The 22,366-nt window shown below is 42.7% G+C and overlaps 1 protein-coding gene and 1 pseudogene across 1 annotated transcript; one reads left to right on the forward strand and one right to left on the reverse strand.

Annotated features, from left to right (window-relative positions):
- Positions 1 to 4,876: 4,876 nt before the first annotated feature.
- Positions 4,877 to 10,489, reverse strand: AWAT1 (acyl-CoA wax alcohol acyltransferase 1). Its single transcript, XM_045538090.1, is given in 9 exon segments — positions 4,877 to 5,031; positions 5,237 to 5,436; positions 7,121 to 7,169; positions 7,172 to 7,291; positions 8,004 to 8,153; positions 8,156 to 8,207; positions 9,058 to 9,128; positions 9,388 to 9,495; positions 10,414 to 10,489. Coding segments are annotated over 9 exon segments (981 nt in total).
- Positions 10,490 to 19,375: 8,886 nt separating this feature from the next.
- On the forward strand, positions 19,376 to 19,479 carry LOC123628919 (annotated as a pseudogene).
- Positions 19,480 to 22,366: the final 2,887 nt, after the last annotated feature.

Genomic DNA, 22,366 nt, shown 5'->3' on the forward strand with positions numbered 1-22,366 from the left:
CTTTTTTCTGTTCCAGCACGCAATTCAGTGTACCTCGTTGCTTTTAGTCGTCGTGTCTTTTTAGTCTCCTCTGGGCTGCGGCAGTTTCTTAGTCTTTCCTTGTTTTCATGACTTTGATGATTTTGAGGAGTACTGGTCAGGTATTTTGTAAAATATCCCTCAATTTGGGCTTCTCTGATGTTTTTACCATAATTAGACTGGGTTTATGGGATTGGAGAATAGTACAGAGGTAAAGTGCCTCATGTCAAGATATCAACATGACTCATCACTTGTGATGTTAACCTTGATTTCTGGGTTAAGGTAGTGTTTGCCTGGTTTCTTTACTGTAAAGTTACTCTTTTTCCCTCTCCACACTATTCTTTGGAACTGAGTTGCTGTCTAGCTCAGCGGCAGCCAGTTAGGAACTGGCTGAGCATTACCACCTGACCTCCCCCCAGCCTGAAAAATTTTCTTCCATGAAACATGTCCCTGGTGTCAAAAAGGTAGAGGACTTCTGGTCTAGCTCATACTTGGGGATGGGGAGGGGATTAAGCTCTATCTCCTGGAGGGGGAAGTATCTATATATAATATTTGTGATGCTTCTGTAAAGAAGATTTGTCCCTTTCCCATCATTTATTTGTTTATTCAATCATTTGTTGTTTTGGGGGGGATTGTTGTGTGGGGGTTTTGTTGTTTTTTGAGACAGAGTCTCACTCTGTTGCTCCAGGTAGAGTGCCGTGGCGTCAGCCTAGCTCACAGCAACCTCAAACTCCTGGGCTCGAGCAACCCTCCTGCCCCAGCCTCCGGAGTAGCTGGGACTACAGGCATGTGCCACCATGCCCGGCTAATTTTTTCTATTTTAGTAGAGACAGGGTCCTGCTCTTGCTCAGGCTGGTCTCGAACTCCTGAGCTCAAGCTATCCTCCTTCCCCGCCTCGGCCTCCCAGAGTGCTAGGATGCCATTGTGCCTGGCATCATTTATTGTTTATTCAATAATTTATATCAATATTGACTCGTGTATATATATTTTGAACTTTGGATTATAATAAAATACTATGTTATTTATCTTGTTGTTCAAATGTTCCAGCTTTGGCCATTGAGAACTTTTTCAGGTTGTTCCCGTGTCCCACTGACACACTCGAATTCTTTTGTTTTTTGAGCACTTCTTTGCTTTCTGACACCTTGAGATGCTCCAGGATCATTCTGTATTTTCATACATTTCAACATGCTTTATTTACATTGTATTGTTTCCCCTAACATATTCCACTATTGTCTTTAAATTTCTTTTCTGAGCCAGTTTTCAGGAGAACATTGTTTATTACCATTCAGCTGCCCACTCTAATTCTATATTTATTATTTATTTCTAAGTTTACTGTATTGTATCCTGTGAGTATAGCATGCAGAATTTCTGCCTTTTAAAAATCTTATTTAATAAGAGAATTTTTATTTTCAAATACATAAATAGTTGTGAATGACTCATGTACACTCATGTACACTTGTAAAGAACGTGTAATTCCTTGCCCTGCTCACTAAGTTCTTATCATTTGACAGCCTACTCTACATTATTTATTGTGTTATTCAGCTCCATACTTTTCAACCTTCATCTCCAATCACTCCCTATCAAAGGGTATGGAAGAATGAAGGAAGGGGCAATTCATTCTACCTGGTGAAGGCTTTACTGAGAAGATGATATTTGATAGGAGCTTAAGAGATGAATAGGCTTTACCATGTAGAGAGAACGTGAGCAAAGGCAGAGAGGTGAAAATGTTCAGAAAACATATTGTCCAGTGTACTACTTTGGATCATGATAGGGAGTGATTGAAGATAAGGCCACAAAGATTGATAGTGGCCGGAGTGTGAGGAGCCTTCGTTGGCCGGCCTTCTGTGGGTCAGCTCTCTGGACATCACTCTACTTACTTTCTGCCTCTACTGCTACCTCCAACAGATCCCTGGCCATTCAGTCCACTAGGGGTCGCCATCCTGGCCATTTTTGGGAAATGTTCCTTTGTACCCTCACATACCATGATTAAGTCCTACTGAAAGGCCGGGCGCAGTGGCTCACGCCTGTAATCCTAGCACTTTGGGAAGCCAAGGTGGGCAGATCATTTGAGCTCAGGAATTCGAGACCAGCCTGAGCAAGAGTGAGACCCCGTCTCTACTAAACATAGAAAGAAATTATAAGGACAGCTAAAAATATATATAGAAAAATTAGCCGGGCATGGTGGTGCATTCCTATAGTCCCAGCAACTCGCGAGGCTGAGGCAGGAGGATTGCCTGAGCCCAGGAGTCTGAGGTTGCTGTGAGCAAGGCTGACGCCACGACACTCTAGCCCGGGCAACAGAGTAAGACTCTGTCTACAAAAAAAAAAAAAAAGTCCTACTGATTAGTTCCCTTGATGATCACCACATAAGAAGTCACTGTGACATCCAGAGTATGGAGCAGACACTTAGGGTATTAGGGTATCTCAAAAATATTTAGAGAGAGGTGGGGAGAGGGAGAGGGAGAAGGAGAGACTGCATTGTTGGGGAGAGGGTGAGGGTGAGGAGAAAAGATACAGGGGAGTGAATTTTTGAGGAGGAGCAAGTGGCCAAGGCTAATAAGAAAGCAAAGGCTTAAATTGCCATCCCTCTGTTCTTTTACTCTTCCAGGGAGCCGTGGCCATGAAACACAGCCTCATTCTCATGTGTGCCCTTGAGACTTTTCTGGAAAACTCTGCTCTCATTTCTTCATCCTAGAAGAAACAACCCAAACAGATGGGAACAATTCAAATCCAATTCCTCTTTTATTCAACTACCTTCTGATCACCCCTTGTGAAGTTTCAATCTGCCCTATGAGTCAAGCTTCTCCTGTAAAGGCTTTGTCCAATCTGATAGGCTCCCAAATCAAATCAGCCACCTTCCCTATATTACTAGCAGCCTCCTCTGCCATGTTGAGGAATTTGAACTTTATCCTGTAGGCCGGCATTTCCAAGATTGTATTTAAAGGAACTCTAAATGTTCCATGAGATGTTAATAAGTGATATTTGAAGCAAAGATTCCATTGTCAGATAAGTTTGGGAAATGCTAAATACTCCCTTTTCAAAAGTCACAATGCCCATTAGTGTACTAAAGACTCTGAAAATACTTCAATAAATACATCTGTCTAACTTTGTTTAATCCAGCATCTTCCACACTTATTTTACCACAGAACCAATTTTTTACTGTGCAATATTCATTAACATTTGAGGACCATTAGTGGCATCCAGAGCCAATTTAGGATATTCAGGTAGAGGCACTGTAGGAGCAAGAAAGGATTTTAAGCACAGGAATGACAAGTTAGATTTAAGTTTTTAGCAAGATTGCCCTTGAATTAGTATGATGAATGGGTTGATTAGAGAGGACTTTACTAGAGGGAGTGGTAATAGTCTGGGAATATTGATGAGGGCCTTGACTAGGTTGTGACAATGGAGAAAGAGAGAGGGGACAGGTTGGATTAACACTAAGGTGGTAAAATTGATAGGACTTGGTGATAAGATGTAAGGTTGGGAGGAGGAAGATGATTTGCCTGGTATTGGGTATGTTGAGATAGAGGTGCTTGTTGGAGATAGGTAAATTGGATATATTGGGCTGTTGTTTATGAGGAAAATCTGGGTTAGAAATAGATATTTCAGACCCGAAAGAGTGTAAAGTGAAAGAAGAGGGTGAGAACCCACCCAAGGCCACTAGCAAAGAAAAAAAGGCTAGTGGTACAAATGGTCTGTTAACTTTTGGTCATTTGGCATTTTTTAAATGTGCCTCTTGTTGGTTGCCTGTGAAGGGAGAGACATCTGTGTTTTTATTTACTCTTTTTAAAATTCTCAGAATACAGCTTTAAGAAAAACTTTTAAACAGAATTTGGTATGGATTTAAAACATAGATACTGAGTGTATTCCCCACAGCTGGCTGCCAGGATGGTTGAGTACCTTGGGACTGTAAAGTCAGAGGATCATTATGAGGGCAAGGTGACCTATGGGAAATGCCTATGCCAACTGGAAAATGATCCTGAGTAAAATGCTTTTTAGCTATCCTACCTGTTCTCTGTCAGTGTTATGGGCATAACGCAAACCTTTATATTTGAGGGCAGCAGATTATGACACCAAAACCTGTATGTACATAAATGTTTATAGCAGCACTATTCACAATAGCTAAAAAGTGGAAACAACCCAAATGGCCATCAACCGGTGAATTAATGAAAAAAAGATTAATACAATTGAGTATTAGCCATAAAAAGGAATGACACACTGATACATGCTACAACATGGATGAACCTTTAAAACATGCTAAGAGAAAGAGGCCAGTCACCAAAGACCCCATATTATAGGGTTCCATTTATATGATTGTTCAGAATGGGCAAATCCACAGGGACAGAAAGTAGATCAGGGGCTGCTCAGAGCCTGGGGGAGATGGGGGAATGGGCGGTGAATGCTAATGTGTACTGGGTTTCTTTTTGGGGTGCTAAAAACATTCTAAAATAGACGGTGGTGGTGGTTGCACAACTTTGTGAATATACTAAACAGCATTGAATTTTATATTTTAAACGTGTTAGGTTTATGGTCTGCAAATTACATCTCAGTGTTAAAATTGTATTAAGACTGAAAACAAAACAAAATGGTCTGGCCATCATTTCATGCCTTCAGGAGTCCTTTAGGACCTGGGGTGTCAGGCTTAGAGAGGAAAGCCAGGAGGGCCCCCCCCCCTTTGAGGAGTGACTGAGTGAAGCTCCTCAGGGAAAACTCCTGCAAGGGGTGTGTGGCAAGAAGGCCAGGAAGGAGTTCCTAATGCTCTCCTCTACCACACGGCCTCCCTCCTCTCCCTTCCTCCGCCAGGCCTCTCTGGTTAGTAGCAGGCACTCTTGTGTTCTTGGATACGCGGTCCCTTCAGTCACAGGAAAAGCAGCTTTGGGGTCTCTGCGCAGCCATACTAGGTCTTATGCTGGTCAGACAGTTTGTGCAGAGCATCCATATAGAGCGCATGGTATTTGTCCACCATCTCCTGGCTTGGCTTTTCAATTTTGGGCAGTGGCAGGGGCTCCCCAACTGCCAAGAGAGATGAGAAAAGAGAAGGGAAGGTGTTAGACTCTCCTCTTCTTTTAACCTCCTTTTCCTTCCTTGGGCCTGACATTCTGGCACCCCAAGTCAGCTCCCAGTTTCTGAACTTCTGCTGCCCTCTTCTTTGGTGGGGGCGGGCTGGGGCTGATGTTGAGAAAGCTGAGGTGGCCTTGAGGCTGAGAGCAGCACTCACCCACAGTGACAATAGGCTGGGAGTATGGCAGGAGCCCAACGGAGCCTTGGCAGAAACCTTGTCCATAGAAGACACAAAAGTAGAAACCAAAGACACGGCAGAAGCAGCTCTGGAACTTGTACGTCCAGCTGTCCTCATGAAACAGCACCTGCTCATACACCTCCGTTTCTCTGAAAGTGAAGGTGGGGACCAGATAAGCCCTGTAGGAAAACCCTGATTTATTTCCCAAACACAGGCTGGAATGGGACCCACCCTGGAAAAACATTTGTTGGCTGTCAGGCCCCCATCTATTTTGTTAAAATTCTGGTGGTATAAACCATTTCTTCTTACACTAAACAGGGCTCCCCTATTTTTTTTTTATTTCAGCTTATTACGGGGGTACAAAAGCTCAGGTTATATATATTGCCCATGTCCCGCCCATCCCCCTGAGTCAGAGCCTCAAGTGTGTCCATTCCCCAGACAGTGCGCCTGGCACTCACCATGTAGACATACGGCTCCTCTATTTAATGTCTCTTGTCCTGAAATTTTCAAGGCCAGCGAGAGTGCTGTCTCTGGGCCAGGATTACAAGGGCAAGATATGGGGGTGCATGTAGGGAAGAGGAGTTGGGCAGAGATCCCCAGAGACCCACATCATGAAAAGTTCCCAGGAGGTGTCAAGGAGGGGAATATCCGACTCTGTGTCTATTAGTGGAAAGCACAGAGAAGACAATACTTTTGCATAGATGCACATCCTGTATGCAATATGCCCCTCACCCAAGGGAGCTGTGCCTAACATATTCTGTCCTTGGATCATGGGATTAGAGAAAAGTTGTTTTCCTTCCATGGACTATATGAATCCACCCTGAACAGTGTCCTAGGTAGAGAATCGGGCTCCTTAAGTTCCTTGAGTGAGAGAAGAGTAAAGAAAACACAGTTTCTCTTACACAAATCTTTATGAGTTGCTAGAACAATCTCTCAGCACTGTGATATATATTACCTTACTGGTTCCTCACAACAAAGGCAATGGAGGACACAGTGGGGTTGCAGAAGCCCAGGTTCAGAAGGGAAAGGTCATTCAGGCAGTCAGTGAGTGGCAGGACCTGAACTAGAACCCAGGATTCTTCCCTCCCAGCTCAGAACTCTGTCCCCTGCATTATACTCCAAACTGATGAACAGGCCCCTCAGGCAAGGTCCATAGAAGAAATGCTCCCCTCTTCTCTGAGTCTGCAGTAAGACAATTGTCCCTGAGTCCAGTGAGCTGTCCTGCTGACCTGATGGGTTACCCCACAGATCCAGCATTAGGCTCCTGCTCTTCACCCCTAAGTCAGAGTGGCCAACATTTACTGATCTCTTCCTGTGTGCCAGGGACATGACAAGTGATCCATGTGGATGAATTCATTTAAAGCCCACAATCACCCTATGGAGTAGGCACAATTACCAGTAGCCACATTATGAAGATGCAAAACACCAAGGCTCAGAATGGTTAAGGAACCCGTCCCAGAGTGCGTGGAGTCACAGAGCCAGGATTTTAAATCAGGCCCCTGGTTCCAGATCCTGCACTCACACTCATTATGCTGTTCTGCCACTTGCACTTACCATTAACAGACAGGTGTGGATATCAGTATTGATAGAGATAACGTGGGCATCATCTATATGCTAGGGCGGCCCTAGCCCAATCCCCCATGATATTGAACCTGGGGTTATGGTTTGGCTTCCTGGGAAATGGTCCAGCTAACTCAGAAGGAGTGGATGACCCAAACCTTTTAAAAATTCTATGCCCATCACTTCTCAGTAGTAAGTTCCTTGAGGGCAAGACTTGGGTCTGATTCATTCGTCCTGTCATCACCTACAGGGTCATGCTGCTCAGAGAAGGCCACCCACTCCCTCTCTGGGGAGAGTACCTACCCGTGCTGAAGGGCTGTGCGCACAAACCCCTTGCACTTCTGGAGGATGGGGTGGTGGTGTTGGGCACACTTTGCAGGGCCTCTCCCACACCTCCCACTACAATGCCCACGAGGTTGCCAGTGCCATGGCTCAGCAGGTAGTTGATGGCTGGCTGGCTCACGGAGCACACGCCTGCATGAGAATCAAGGAGCAAAATGATCAGGAGAGGAGAAAATGGCTAAGAGGCAACAACCTCCTCTCTGCTCTTCACTGGCTTGTTCATGTGCCCTCTGTTGCCATGGGCGCTAGCAGGAAAGGCTCAATGAGATGGGACTGAAGGGTGTGGAGAAGAGAAGGCTGTGGACAAACAGAACACAGCTCACGCTGAGGCACTATCCCTACTTTGCAGGAGGTACTGAGTCGAAAATACAGCAGGGAAGTTTTCAGTGAGATAACCAGAAGGACTTTCTGAATCTCAGCTATAATGCTACCTTTTTCTTTTCCAATAATAGCAACTCTGGTTTCTCTTCAGATCATATAAATCTTTTGCCTTTTACTAGGCAACAGGTATTGCTTATTGAGTACATCCCCTGTGGCAGGCGGGCGTGATATTGAATGCTTTACTTGCATCATCTCATTTAGTCATCATACCACATCTGAGGCTGGATGACTATCATCAGGACTGCTTTACAGAGGAGGAAACTGAGGCTAGTTTGCTCAAGACCACACCACAAGTGGCAGAGCCAGGATTCACACCCAGGCAGTTTAGCTCCAGAACATAGGCTTTTGAGTATGTGTTATGGTGACATGGGGGTCGGGTGGGGAGGAGGGGAGGAGGCTTAAAAGGGTGCATTTCCAAGCAGAGAAATGGACCAGAAGCTCCAGTAAATATGGTCAGAAACACCTTTGGCCATGAGGTAATCCCTAATAAGCGGGATCTTGAAGAACCAGAACAGCGTGGCCAAGTGAGGCATGATGCCTGGGAAGGTCTTCGAGAAGCCTGTGGCCTCAGTGCAGAAGTTGCAGAAGGCGCCAAAGGTCAGGAGGCCATGGGGTGAACTCCCATGAGGTAGTTGTCCTCAGGTGACAGTTCTTTAGTCTTCAGGATCTGCAGCCATGGAGAGAAATGCCAGAGGGGGTGGAATGAGATCACATAGGGAAGCTAGGGTGATGACACTTCAGGGATTAGGGTGCTCTCTAAGGCAGAACTTTCCAATAAATTGACCATGAGTGGGTTTCAGGGGGCTGAGATATTGGTCTCCTCAGCCCTTGGCAACAAGGTAGGATCTGGGGCAGCTAGAACTGCCAGGCCTCCCGCTTGCGGCTGAAAGTAGTCTCGGCCATCTACATCAGTGCACTTCATGCAATTTATCATTTTTTAAGAGCACCATTATGTGAAAAAGGTTGGGAAGCTCTGCTCTAAAAATCAGGGCAGTGTTTTTGTCTACTCCAAAGAGTGCCCTGAGGATCAGCATAGCAGTACAGTCCTGAAATCTCTTCCTGGTATGGTTTCCACACAACCCCCTTCTAGTATCTGCCTAAGTAACTTTTATTGAACTTGGAAAACCCTTCTTAGCTATTACCATGTCTGTGAAGCCTCTCCTTATCCCCCACCTGAACTACTTCTGTATCTTGTACCAAACAATAATCATATTCTTGTCTATCCTCCCCATTAGATGCGAGCTCCTTGATGGCAGAGAATCACGTCCTAGTCACTTCTCCGTACCCCTAACATGTGTTTCAGAGTAGACTTTCCATCAGTGTTTATTAAACTGAACTGAACTGTACTTGCCTCTGCCTGTGTCATCTGGCGGGTCATGCCAGGGGTGTCCAAAGTATCCTAGCAGAGTATAGAGCGCTCAGAAGGAATGTTGGCTCATCTTCTTTATGGACAACCTTAGTCATTTGGTATAAATGCCTAGGGGGACTATGAGGGACACTGGGGAAGAGACACTTACTGTAATGGGGAAATAGTCCCTGATGTAGGTCCAGACACACCAGTTCCTTACCCATGCTGAACGCCTGCCACCTGAGACAAAAATACCAGTAGGCGATGATGTCAGTGTGTGCTACCTAATACCTCCCACCAACTGCTGCTTTTCTAGCAGCACAGAGGGACTAAAGCTCTGCTAGAGAGGTGGGGAAGGAAGAGACCCCAGGATGGTCCTGTCTGGCCCAGCTCCTGTGGCTCTGAGAACTTGGATGAGAGGCCCTGTGGCATGGTGAGTTGGACTGCCTGGTTGCAGGTTAAGGTGGAGTATTTTTCTTTGTAGGTCCGTGAGTCTTACCTTGCTCTGGGGTCTCCCAGTCCAGGAAAAACCAAGCAAAGTAAAGTGCTGGTAGTGGCCACAAAGATGTAAACAGCAGATAAATGAACAATGGCTGCAAGATCCAAACTGACGAGGGATTCAGTCAGACCAAATTTGTATTGCCAGTAGAACTTGACCATGTCCAGTCCCATTACCGGCCCCTCATAATACTCACGCCTTTGGTTCTGGCCCTGAGCACAATCCAGGTACTATCCAGCCATTATCCACATCCATTTGTCCTTCAAAAATTTTCTGTAGCATCTACCATACGCAAGTGCTACTTCTCTGCCTACCTGTCATCCCTGTCCACCTGCCTCTCTGTCCAGACACCATCCCTCTACTCCTGCTACATCCTTTCCCCTCCTGCCCCCATTTGGCCACTCTCTTTTTTCTTTTGTCTCCTGTCTCCCTTCCTATCCTATCATCCCTGAGCCCTTGTTAACCCACTCCCTTGCCCCTACACTATCCATATCTTTCTACACCCTGCCCACCCATCATCTGCATCCCTCTACTGTTTCCCTCTACTGTTTCCTATCCACCATTCTTGTGCTCTTGCCCATTGGCCATACCTTCCACTGCCTCTGTCTTTCCCCGTGCTACCTCCTATCCCCCTCCCAGAGTGGACAACTCTATGGTTTAAATATAGGCTATACTTCTCTAAGTCTGGAATGCTAATGTCCCACTCCCCATGATCCCATCCCCTGGGCCTCACTTTTTCCTTTCTAGATATAAGGGTTAGGAAGTGGCTGAAATTAACTTTATCTACTCGTATACATCATGACCCTCTTCTACCTCCCTGCCTGTTCTCACTGTGCCCTGAGACTCTATCTCTTCCTTCTTCAGGGCATTCATGGAACTTGAGACTCCTGGGTTTTACTCTCTAGCACCATCTGAGATGATCAGAAGGCCCGAGGTGAGACTTCCCATGACCATAAAAATCACCCCAGATCTGACCCCAGCCTCTGACTCTGGCTTCTTGCTATGCACTCCTGGGTTGGTACTCACAGATGGCCAGGTAGCTCAAAGGCCACTGCAAAAGCATCAAACTGTGGAAATGTTTAGGCTGCTTGGAATGAGGCATGATGCCCAGGAGCCTGAGGGAGGCAAAAATCCCAGAACGGTGTTCCAACCAAACGTGTCACCAGCCTCTGGAAGCTCACTGGATAGTGAATGCATATGACTATGAGGAGTTTGCACCTGTCCAGTCCCCCCCACCACCCACTGCAGAGGGAAGGCTCTGAAGTGCAAGGACTGCCCATCAGTTCTGGTCTAGCCCAATTGCCTTTTGACTCTCTTTCCTAGGATTATTAGGACGTCAGGATGGAGAAAGGTGAGAATGGCTGCCATCCAGTTTGAGTGACACAGAGACCCAGAGACCAAGATAAGGGGAAGCACTTCTCTCACAGGCTACTCAGAGACTGTAGGAGTTGTGACCTTAGGGGGATGACTGATGGGAAGGGAATGCTGGGAATTTGTAGGGTGGGGAACACCTGGGATTAGGTCTCTATTGCCCTGAAGCGGCCTGCTTTGGGGCTGCCCTCCTTTAACTTTTTATTATAAAAATTTCCAAATAAAAAACTAGAGAATGCAATGCATTTTTATTTTCATGTTCATCTTCCACAACTATTAACATTTTGCCATACTTGTTTCATTTACCTCCTCAGGCTTTTTTTTTCTTGGAATATTTTAAAATAATTCTAAGATAGGATGTCATTTCACCCCTAAATATGTCACTATGAGTCTACAAAAAATACAGATTTATTTACTTCCATAACAATAATACTATCATCCTAATGAATTTAATAATTCCCTAACAATATCTAATACCCAGTGAATATTCAAATGTCTTTTTATAGTTGGTTAATTTGAATCAAAATCTAAGGTCCACTGATTATATTTGGATGCTATGTCTCTTAAGTCTCTCTCTCTCTCTTCCTCTCCATATTAAAATAGAATCCAGATACAGAAAACCACTTAAAACAAATGTATGGCTTAATGAATTATTATAAGACAAACACCTTGTAACCACCACTAGTTGAAGGAAAATGAACTTTTCTACCCACTCTAGAACACTCTTCCATGTGCTCATTCCAATCACAACCCTCTTCCTCCTCCCTAAGCAACCATTATCCTGACATTTATAGTCATCTTTTTGTTGTGTTTCCATGGTTTTCTTACCCGAATGTACTTCCCTAATGACTGTGGTTTAGACTTGCTCATTCAAAAAATTGGTATGTCCTTTAAGTTTTCTCTTTTTATTTTGGAATAATTTTAGATTTATGGGAGAGTTGCAGAGAGAGTACAGAGAGTCCGCTGTACCTTTCACTCAGCTTCCCTTTTATGTTAACATCTTACGTAACCATGGTATATTTATCACAACTAAGAAACCAATATTGGTGCATTTCTATTAACTAAACTCCAGGCTTTATTTGGATTGCACCAATTTTTCCACTAAGGTCCATTTTCTGTTCCAGGATCCCACTGAGATTCCACATTCCATTTAATCATCATGTCTCCTTTGTCTCCTCCAACCTGTGACAGTTTCTCAGTCTTTCTTTGTCTTTCATGACTTTGGCACTTTTGTCTGTTTTAATCTACATGTTCCCCCCTCGACCCCTTTCCTTTCCTTGTGATTTAGCTGTTGAAGAACTCATGGCATTTGACCTGTAGAATTTCCCACAGTCTGGGTTTTGCTTATCTCATACTTAGTGCACTTCAGCATGTTCCTCTGTATTTCCCACAGATTGACAGCTAGATTCAAAAACTGGACCAGATTCAGGTTTGATCCCTTTAGCGAGATCTTAATTTGTTTTTTTAATGTAGAGCAATCTCCCTTGCTATCCTTTTTTTTCCCATGCTATTGACTTATTGAAGCCTGTTTTCCTTTGGAGTAAGCCAGTCCTCTTCCAGGCTTCAGCAACAGGCTCTGCAAAGCCTTCATTCCTCTCTCTGACTCTGTCTCTTACCTTGTAAATTTATACCCATTAAAGCAAATTGGGTTGTATGTGTATGGTTTTTGTTTTTTGCTTTTTCTACCTGAAGATTGTATGCTTCTAAAGGGATTGGGGCCATATATTTTTTGTCAGTGTATCTGCTTCTAGTGGCTGGAAAGTCCCTGGCCCCCAGTGTTATGTGAACAATCAGTAAGTGTCTTAGCTTGAGGTCTGTGACTGGATAGCTTCTTACATGTAACGAGATCGCTGGAGTCCTGTGGAGGCATATGTCCTGGGGGCTTGAGTGAGGGACAAGAGGCTGTACAGAAACAGAAGACAAGAGACACATTACAAAAGGGGAGAAGAAAGAATGAGAGAAAGGAAGGCAAGTGCTGACCTTTGAGGCAGTTTGGCAAAAGACAAAGTTCTGCGTCCTTTGCCTCTCCTGCCTTCCCACTCCAGGTCTTCCCGCTGGCTGGCTATCAGCCTGGCTCTAGAGCAAATGTTAGTGCTCAGGTCTTGCAGCACCACTGCCCTAATGATGCGTTGACATCCCTCTGGTTGAAGGTAGGGACTTGCCCCTGGCAATACAGGGGAGATCAGCACTGTCTTTTCTGAATAGGATATCCTGGGCCTGCGTCAACTTCCTTTCCACTCTCTCATTCTTGTAAATTGTCTTCTCCAGGAAGCAAGCCTTCCGGGTTAACTTTTACTAATGTGTGAATTCTCAGTTTTTCTCCTTTATTTCCTCCTCCCCTGCCCCTGAAATAAAGGAGGTAGGTTGTTGGGAAGACATTGAAGCTATAGAGACTTGATCTGTATATATATATTTTCCTTTTTAGCACAAGAGCCCAATTGCCTTAGTATTTTAATGTTTAAAATGCCATGGACCTCCACATGACAATAGTTGTATTTTTAACATCAATTGATTGAGAAATGTATAACAAACTAAAGGCACTATGTGTATATATCATGACAGTATTTATATGCCTTAAAAAAACATGTTCGGCAAGCATATTATTTATTCATTGTAGGCAATGCTTGGGCCAGGTAGGGATTTCCAGCGTTCTTGTAATAATTAAGCTACCCCCACTCTTCAGCAGTTTGCTGCCTACATCTTGGTAACAATGAGGCTTGTTTGCTTTTTTTCAAAATGGAAATTGATTTATTGTTTATCCTGATTATGAAAATAATCCATGTAAAACATAAAATTTTCAGAGTACTCAGAAAAGTATAAAGGGAACAAAAGTCACTCATAATCCCATCATCTAGAAATAACCACTGCTAACTGTTATCCTGGCATCTTTCTTGACTTTTTTTCTATGCAAATATAGGCATAGATGTAGTGTCACTGTTAAGAGTTTAGGGTGTTAAGTCCAACAAATCTAGCTCTGTATCTCGGCTCTGCCACTTTAGTGAACTATGGCAAATGACTTCACCTCTTAGTGCCTTGGTTTCCTCATACATAAACAGATAATTATAATACCTACCCATATCATAGGGTTGTCATGAAGTTAAAATAATTTATGTAAAGCACTTTGCTCAGTGCCTTGCTCATATATGTGTTCATATTAAAATCTCAAGAAATGTTAGTTATATATAATTTATTAACCAAATTGGGATCATACTCTGTGTTACATTTTGTAACCTGCTTTTTCACCCAAAGGTATATTGTGGGCATTTTTCATGTCAATTTTCTTCCATAAAGTCAATACATAGCATTTCATTGTATGGATATGCCATCATTCATTTAATCAATCTTCTATTACAGAGGAAGCACTAAGTTTTAGACATGTCTCTTCCACACTCTGGTCAAATCTCTAGGTCTTTTAATGGTAGGTGAAAGGTCACTGATAAGAAACTCTCCTTTACATGCAGCCCTCTCAGTGGCACTGCTGTGTCCTCTCCCTCAATGGTTTATAGGAGTTAGTGATACAGAAAGTGGGATACATTTTCAAGCCTCTATCACCCTGGGTAGGGTTCAGAGACCATGTAGCCAGGTCAGCAGAGTCAGCCTTTCTCTCCAAGCAGATGACTGGGTCTGAAGAGAGGGCTTGACCTCAGCAAGCAGGTGCTATGGTTTGAATGTGTCACCCAAAGTTCATGTATTGGAAACTTAATCTCCAGTGCAACAGTGTTGAGAGGTGGAACTTTTAAGGGGTGATTAGGTCATGAGAGCTCTGCCCCCATGAATGTATTAATGTCATTTTCATGGGAGTGGGCTTATTATTGCTGGTGTGGGTTCATTATCACAAGGGTGGGTTTGTTATAAAAGCAAGTTTGGTCCTTTCTTGCTCTTGCTCTTGCCCTCTCTTGCCCTTCTGCCATCTGCCACAGGTTGATGCAGAAAGAAGGCCCTCATCAGACGCGGGTCCCTTGACCCTGGACTTCTCAGCCTCCAGAACTGTAAGAAATAAATTTATTTTCTTTGTATAATAAATTACCCAGTCTGTGGTATTCTGTTTAGAGCAACACAAAATGTACTAAGACAGCAGGCTTCATGAAAACCTCCAAAATCCTACTAGACCTGGTAGGGCTGCTGTTTAGATTCACCTCAGCTTAAGTGGAGGGAACATTCTGTTCAAATGCAAGCCAAGTCCAGGGCTGAAGTGAAGCCTTGAAAAATGGGACTTACACACTATGGATCATTGAGGTCAGCCTGTACCCAGGATAAACTAGGGTAAGAAATCTGTTTTTATCAGCATGTCGGTTTCTATGCTTTTATATTATTTTCTTTTCCTCTTGAGAAAAAATTAAATCATTTCACCTGAACTAGTGGTGAGTGCATTACAATTTCTTAGGCCAGAATATCTGGGGCATCTGGGGATTTTCTTGGTATGCGAGTGGTCTTGGCCACTCTTAATTATATCAAAGAAAATGAAGTAATAGGTAAAAGAGTAAAAGCTAAAAGGAAACCTGGGAATGTGGAGAACTGGTTGTTAGTAAGTACACTGATCCTTTCCTTTTTTTTTAATGTGACCTCATAGAATTGTAGTAATCATAATCTTTGATTTATGACATAATTTCATCGTTTTTTGGATATCCTTCTTTTATATAATCTGTCTTCATTGATCCATATTTTATCTCTGTCTATCTATCTTTATTGATCCATATTTTTCCAGCAGGAATTTCCTTCTAGAACAGTACACATGAGAAGTACTGTCTTGCCTCTGGATCACAGCTTAGCAGCTAGTTGTCTGGCCTCCTTGACCTTCACTTCCCTCTCTGAGGGCTGATAGAGTTCTTCTTTCTCTTTTCTTCAGTCCCTGGCTTATAAGAATTCATCAGAGCAGCATCAAACTCTCAAGTGTCCTAATAGGATGTGGACAGCAACTAGCTAATGTAGGTTACAGAGAAGAGGAAGGATGGACAGGTGTCAACATTCTCCTAAACCAATGCCTGGTCATATGGAGATCCAGACCTCAAGAAACAAGTTGAAGTTCTAAGATCTGGGAGGTCAGCAAGGTAGGGGGGTTAAGGCAAGAGTAAACCAAGAAGCAAGGTCATTCCAAAAGGTGACCAAGCCAGCAGAAACCATTCAGGTTTTTTAGTCCTAGGTCAAAGATTAGTGGACATCAAAATGGCAAGTGATCTTGATTTCTCTGTCTGGGTGATTAGAACAATCAGACAGGGTTCTTGCCATTTCCCCACCTGCTTTGCCCTTCTGGGCCAGCCTGCGATGCAGGATTGCTGGTCAACCTCAGATTAAACCCAAGTTACCCTGTCTGCCTCTGGCTATTTGCCTGTTCCTTTTTTTCTCACAGCAACCTCAAATTCCTGGGCTTAAGCAATCCTTCTGCCTCAGCCTCCTGAGTAGCTGGGACTACAGGCATGCGCCACAATGCCCGGCTAATTTTTTCTGTATTTTTCTGTATTTTAAGTTGTCCAGCTAATTTCTTTCTATTTTTATTAGAGACGGGGTCTCACTCTTGCTCAGGCTGGTCTCAAACTCTTGACCTCGATAGATCCTCTGGCCTCGGCCTCCTGGAGTGTTAGGATTACAGGCGTGAGCCACCGCGCCCGGCCTTTTAGAGATTTTTTTTAAAGTTCTTAATTTTAATGTGGTTGAACTTATCGATCCTTTCCCTTGAGGTTTGTACTTTTTGTGCATTGTTTAATCAATCCTTCCCTCTTCTAAGGTTATGAAGATATTTTTCTATACTTTCTTCTAAAAGTTTGTTTTTCTTAAAGAATTATTCATAACTTTAGAAAAAAAGAAAGGACTGCAAAAGCAGCTAGTTATGGAAAATGTAAAAGTCTCCTCAAAAATGTTGACCTGAGTGAGTCTCAGTCTGGAAATGGGGCTGGGCTAAGCCTCTTGGCTCCTCTTCAAGCTCCTTTCCCCATGTTTTTAGTCTGAGGGCCGAATCTTCATCCTAGCTCTCCTCTCCCCACCATGCTGCCTCACGTTTTCTCTAGCTAAGATTCCTTAAAGAAAAGTACTAGTCGAAGGACTTAAGTGAAATATATTTTATATTTCATTCATTCATTCAACAAATATTTATTGTGTGCTGACTAGGTTACATGCAGTGTTCTAAGTGGTGGCGTTACAGAAGTGAACTAGACAGAGCCTCTATCGTCATCATGCTTATATTCTAGGGAGGGAAGACAAGAAATACAAATAATTATAATATAATATAATATATAATATAATATAATGCCAAGCGGTGTTACCTTCTGCAAAGTAATGTAAATCAGAGCAAGGGGGATGGGGTTGCACTTTTAGAAATGTTGGTCAGGAAAGGCATGTGGCTATCTAGGGGGAGAGCCCTTGCAGACAGAAGGAACAGCAGGTACAAAGGCCCTGAGGCAGAAGCATGCTTAACTTGTTCAAAGAGCAGCAGGAGGGCCAGTGTGGCTGAAGTGTGGTGAGCAATAAGTAGAGAAAAAAGTAGGAAGTGAGATCAGAGAGGAGGTGGTAGTGTTAAGCCATGGCAAGTCTTCCAGGAAATAAGTTATCCTGAGTCATCCATGACTGACTGTTAGGTGGAAGCAGGCCCTGGGGCTGGATTTCTACTCTGGTCTCCTGGTGTCTGGTTTCTCTTCTCTTCCCTACCCATTTAATCTTTTGAAAATTCCCTTTGCACTTGTCACTTTCAGAAACTATTGCTTATGAAGTAAAGGACAAATTTCACAGCCTCTAGAACCTCTCCCATGTTGTTCCCTCTACCTGGAATACACACTCACCGCTTCTTTGCCCAAGGTCACATGACCAACCCTGTCAAGACAAGAAGCCAGTTGACTTGACTCCCAGTGGTAACCATAACAGTGTGTTGGAACCCGAATGATTTGTGTTAGGATGTAGGTTCAGTGCATGTGACAGACATTCAAAATAAAATGTGGCTTAAATAAGATAAAGATCTGTTTCTCTCTCCCTCTCAGACACCACAAGGTGTCCACGCTACTGCGGCAGCTCTGCTCAGTGAGGTTGTCAGGGGCCCAGGCCCCTCTGTCCCTAGGGTGTTGCTCTTATTTGCATGATCCAAGCTATTTCATCACCATGGCTCCTTAGAACATCATAATAGCCTATTGATGGCCTCCCTGCTTTGGTACTTGCCCTTTTAAATTCTATTTTCTACAAGGCAGCTAGAGGAAGGCTGCTAAACCACAGGCCAGATTTTGCCATTCCCCTGCTCAAAAACCCTCCAGCAATCAGGATAATCTCTAGGCACTGATGTGGAGTGATTTCTAGGAAAAAGCAAGACACATAGTAGCATATACCATGCTACCTTTTGGGCTAGATGAGGGAACATAAGCATACACACACACACATACACACACACACACACACACACACACACACACACACACATGCTTCTGATTGCAAAAAGAACTCTAGAAAGAAAAAAAAACCCAAATTAACAAAAATGATTACCTGTAAGGAGAGGGAAGGAACAGGTTAGAGGGGCTGGAGTTGGAAGTGAGGTGTCTCTGAATGTACTGTGTTATATTAGCTTATGAGTGTGGAGGGAATGATAGAAATAGAAAAGCATTATTGTATAACCTCTGAGGAAATAATAGTATCAGGCAATGATCATCATTGGCTGCTAAAACCACGGGGTGAAAGGTTGATGTGGAATGTCACAGTGAAAAGTTCAGGCTATCACTGCTTGTACTTCTGATCAATCTTAGAATCACTAAAAGTGGGACAACCCAATGTGAGGGACCTACCAATACCTTCCTATAAAGTACTCTTGCCTTTGAAGTTGAACTTGAATCTGAGCAATCCTTGGGCCAACTTTTAGTTTACAGAAAGTAGGAATCATGGAATAAGTTAAGAGCCAACACAAGGAGGCAAACAGACCAATCCAGAATATGGGACTTTTTACAGGTTAGTGCTCTAGTTTCTTTAAGAAGTCATGAAAAAAGTGGAGGACAGGAGATGAAGGACTACTCTAGATTAAAATAATTTATGGGACATCATAAACCAACTGAAAAAAACAATTTTGAAGGCAATGAGGGAAATTTGACTATGGATCCAGTATTAGATGGTAACAAGGAATTACTTTTAATTTTGTTAGGTGTGATAATGGTTTTAGTGTTATGTAAGAAAATGGTTGTATTTTCCAGATGTGACATACATAAGGGTAAAATTTATTTTAAAATCCTTCAGCAAAAAAAAAAAAAGAAAAATTATAATAGATGAAGCAAGTGGCAATATCTTGATAATCATTGACTCTAGGTGATGAGTTTATGGAGGTTCATTATACTGTTCTTTCTACTTTTGTATATGTTTAAAATTTTTCATAATAAAAAATTTTAACCACTCCAACAACTCTTCTTCTCACTTAGAGAAAATATCCAAAGTCATCACCTTGGTCTATGAGATCCTACTTGATCTAGTCCCTGTCTACATCTTTCACCTCACCTTCCATTCTCCCCCTGTTCATTCCATTCCAATCAGTTACCAGGCCGTCTTGCTGTTGCCTAAAAATGCCAAGCAGGTTACCTCTCAGGGTTTTTGTCCTTGCTAGTTTCTCCATTTGAACGGTTCTTCCCCGGATGTTAGCATGACTGGCTGCCTCACTTCATTTAAGACTATACTTTCAGGGATCATTTCTATAGTTCATTACTAGATCTCTCTTCAAATCGCACATTTCCAGGAAGGGCCTCCATCATTACCCTAGCTGAAATAGGACTCCCCATCATGCTCTGATCCCTTAGTGGTTTGATTTTTCTTTATGGAACTCAGCACTTCCGCATGGTGTCGCTTGCTTGCTTGCTTGATCGATCGCCTGCCTCTCCACCTAGAATGCAAGCTCTATGAGGGCAGAGTCTTTGTTTTACTCAGTGCTGCGATTGCAGCATCTAGAACAGTGCCTGCTGTGTAGTAGAAACTCCACAAGCATTTGTTTAAGTTATGAAAGAATAGTGTAGCGATAGCTTGAAAGCACCGAGTGACATGTCAGGTTGACACATTTGCTCAACTGTGAATCCTCTAGGAACACCATATGCTGAAATGACCTGTATATGTCATATGGTGTGAGAGATCTTGCAGATAAAGAGTGAGGCATCTCCCAGACTCTGCTTGTCTTCAGGGAGGACTTGTTTGCACAGATGTTTTTGGGCTGTGTTACCTGGCTGGCCTCGAGGCAGTTGGATTTGCAAAGAGGGTGGAGTCCTCCTCCAGCTATCAGCGTGATTGCTCTGCTTTCTGACTCACCAGTTCCCTGTCCTAGGCCATCCCTAAGCTCTGTTTTCTTCCATTACTGGGAAAAACAGAGGAAAGCTGGTTATTGACAAAAAGCTCCACCAGGTCTTGGGAGCCAGAGTTTAGACCATAAACGTTTTTAGTTCTTCCTGAGACATTGTGCCTTGAGACTGTGGCGATTTATGTTGTGGATGCCCGAAAAGGGTGAGTTCCTTGTGCCAGTCTTGAACCTGGGGGCAGCAGTGAGTCTGAAGGTCTCTTCCTTCTGCCCAACAGGGAACCTTCCCCTTATATATTTTCCCTCCAGACTCTCTTCATTGGCTCTCTTGATACTTTCTTGTTATGCAGCTTGGGCCTATATGGCACCCGGCGCTTGGGCCTATATGGCACCCCAGTGAAGTCTGCTGACGGATGCCTGGGCAGAGACCCCATTCAATTATTTTCAGCTCAACAAATTCTAAGAGACCTTGACCACTAATTTTGCCTCACACTAGAAGAATACTGCTGTGCCATGGGTTGGAATCCAGCTTTGGTCTAGAAAGCACCAAGGCCAAGGAAAAACTTTGGAGGCCCTGAAGAGGGCCCTCCATTTTCTCCTGAGAGAAGAGGACATGAGGGAACTGCAAGCAAAGGGACTCTAAATCCTGAGCCCATTTTCTCAGGGTCCTTACAGTTTTTTCTACTCTTTTTGTGGTTTGATGATTTAAATGAAACTCTTTAATCAAATTAGAATATATTTAGGTATACAGTATGGGATGACATTATACCTCTTTCCTCCAAATAATAGCTTATTTTCCTGTAGCACCATTTTATCAAATAATCCACCCCTTCCTTATTTATCTGTGAGGCTTCCTTTATCCTGAGTTCTGTGTGTGTGTGTGTGTGTGTGTGTGTGTGTGTGTGTGTACATGTGTACACACACAGCTATATGTTTCTGGGCTTTCTGTTCTGTTCCATTGACCTATATGTCTGTTTTTGTACCAGTACTATTCATTATTCTATTTTAATGTTTGAATATTTAAAATGTGTTTTTAACATCTGCTTGTTCTAGTTCCTCCTCATTACTCTTAGTTTTCAAAAATTTCCTAGTTACTTTGATTGTTTATTCTTTCAGATGAATTTTAGAATAACTTTCTCAAATTCCAAACAAAACCCTACTAGCATTTTAATCGGAAGTGCATCAAACATTCCATTTAATTTGGAAATAATATCTTCATAATATTGAGTTGTCCCATCCAGGAACATGGTATATTTCTCCATTTATTCACACATTCCTTTATATATATCAATACATTTTTGTAGATCTTTTTCCCATTATTTTTTCTGATCTATTGTTATTGGTATAAAGGAAAAGTTTATTTTTGTATATATTATCTTGTATTTTGCCATTCGACTGAGCTCTCTTATCAATTCTAACATTTTCTCAGTTTATTCTCTTGAGTTTTTAAAGTAAACAACCTTATTGTTTGCAAATAACTTATAGGTTCTTGGTTCCTGGACCAAGTTCAGGCACTAAGCTATCATAGGTAAACTCATATCTTACTGGTACAATATAATAATACATTGTAATTTGTTACTGAAAGCTCATCTCACACTGTGACAATACCAGAAGAAAATCTAAATATATTATTTTAAAAACCCTTATTAACTTTGTAAAACCAAACACTCACTAGAAATGCTGCATCATAAATGCTTCTTTGGGGGAGTTATTTTTCCTTGGAGGCTGGGCTATCTCAGATATCATCCACTGTGAATATATGAAAAACCACTGAATTGTACATTTTAAAAGGATGAATTATAGGGTATGTAAATTGCATCTTAGCTTTAAAAGAAAGAAATACAAGTTCTTGAAGTTTGGAATAAAGATGGCATATTTTTCTACTAAATATTCCTCAAATAAACACAGGAATTCTTTATTACCCTCTGGACCATCCAAGTGCATTTTAAAATAGGGTCATCTCTCTGGAAAGTTTTGTTGTCAATGAGGTGTATAATGACACATGGTAAATGTTTGCAGCAGGGTAATTTCTACGGCAACTTTAACAGTGATCCCTTGCTCTCCTATTTTAAACAAATTTTATGGCTGAGTTATTTTGAGAATCTAACAATTCAACCACCTCTGCTTTATAGTTAGGCCTTGATTTGTATCTCTCAGCATCATGGATGTGTGACAGCATTAGATTACAAAAAAATCCTGTTTCATTGATACTAGACACTTGTTTGCAAATAGTAGTTTTCCTCTTTGCTGATTTGAGTTGACATTGCCAGGAACTTGAGTGCTTCTGTGCTGAGACCTGCAGATACCTGCTCCCCAAATTCTGATGTTACAGCAGCCAGTTCTCTTCCTGTAGCTGTTAAAACATAAGTATACTTT

Source organism: Lemur catta, chromosome X, assembly GCF_020740605.2.
Source record: "Lemur catta isolate mLemCat1 chromosome X, mLemCat1.pri, whole genome shotgun sequence".
Taxonomy (NCBI): Eukaryota; Metazoa; Chordata; class Mammalia; order Primates; family Lemuridae; genus Lemur; species Lemur catta.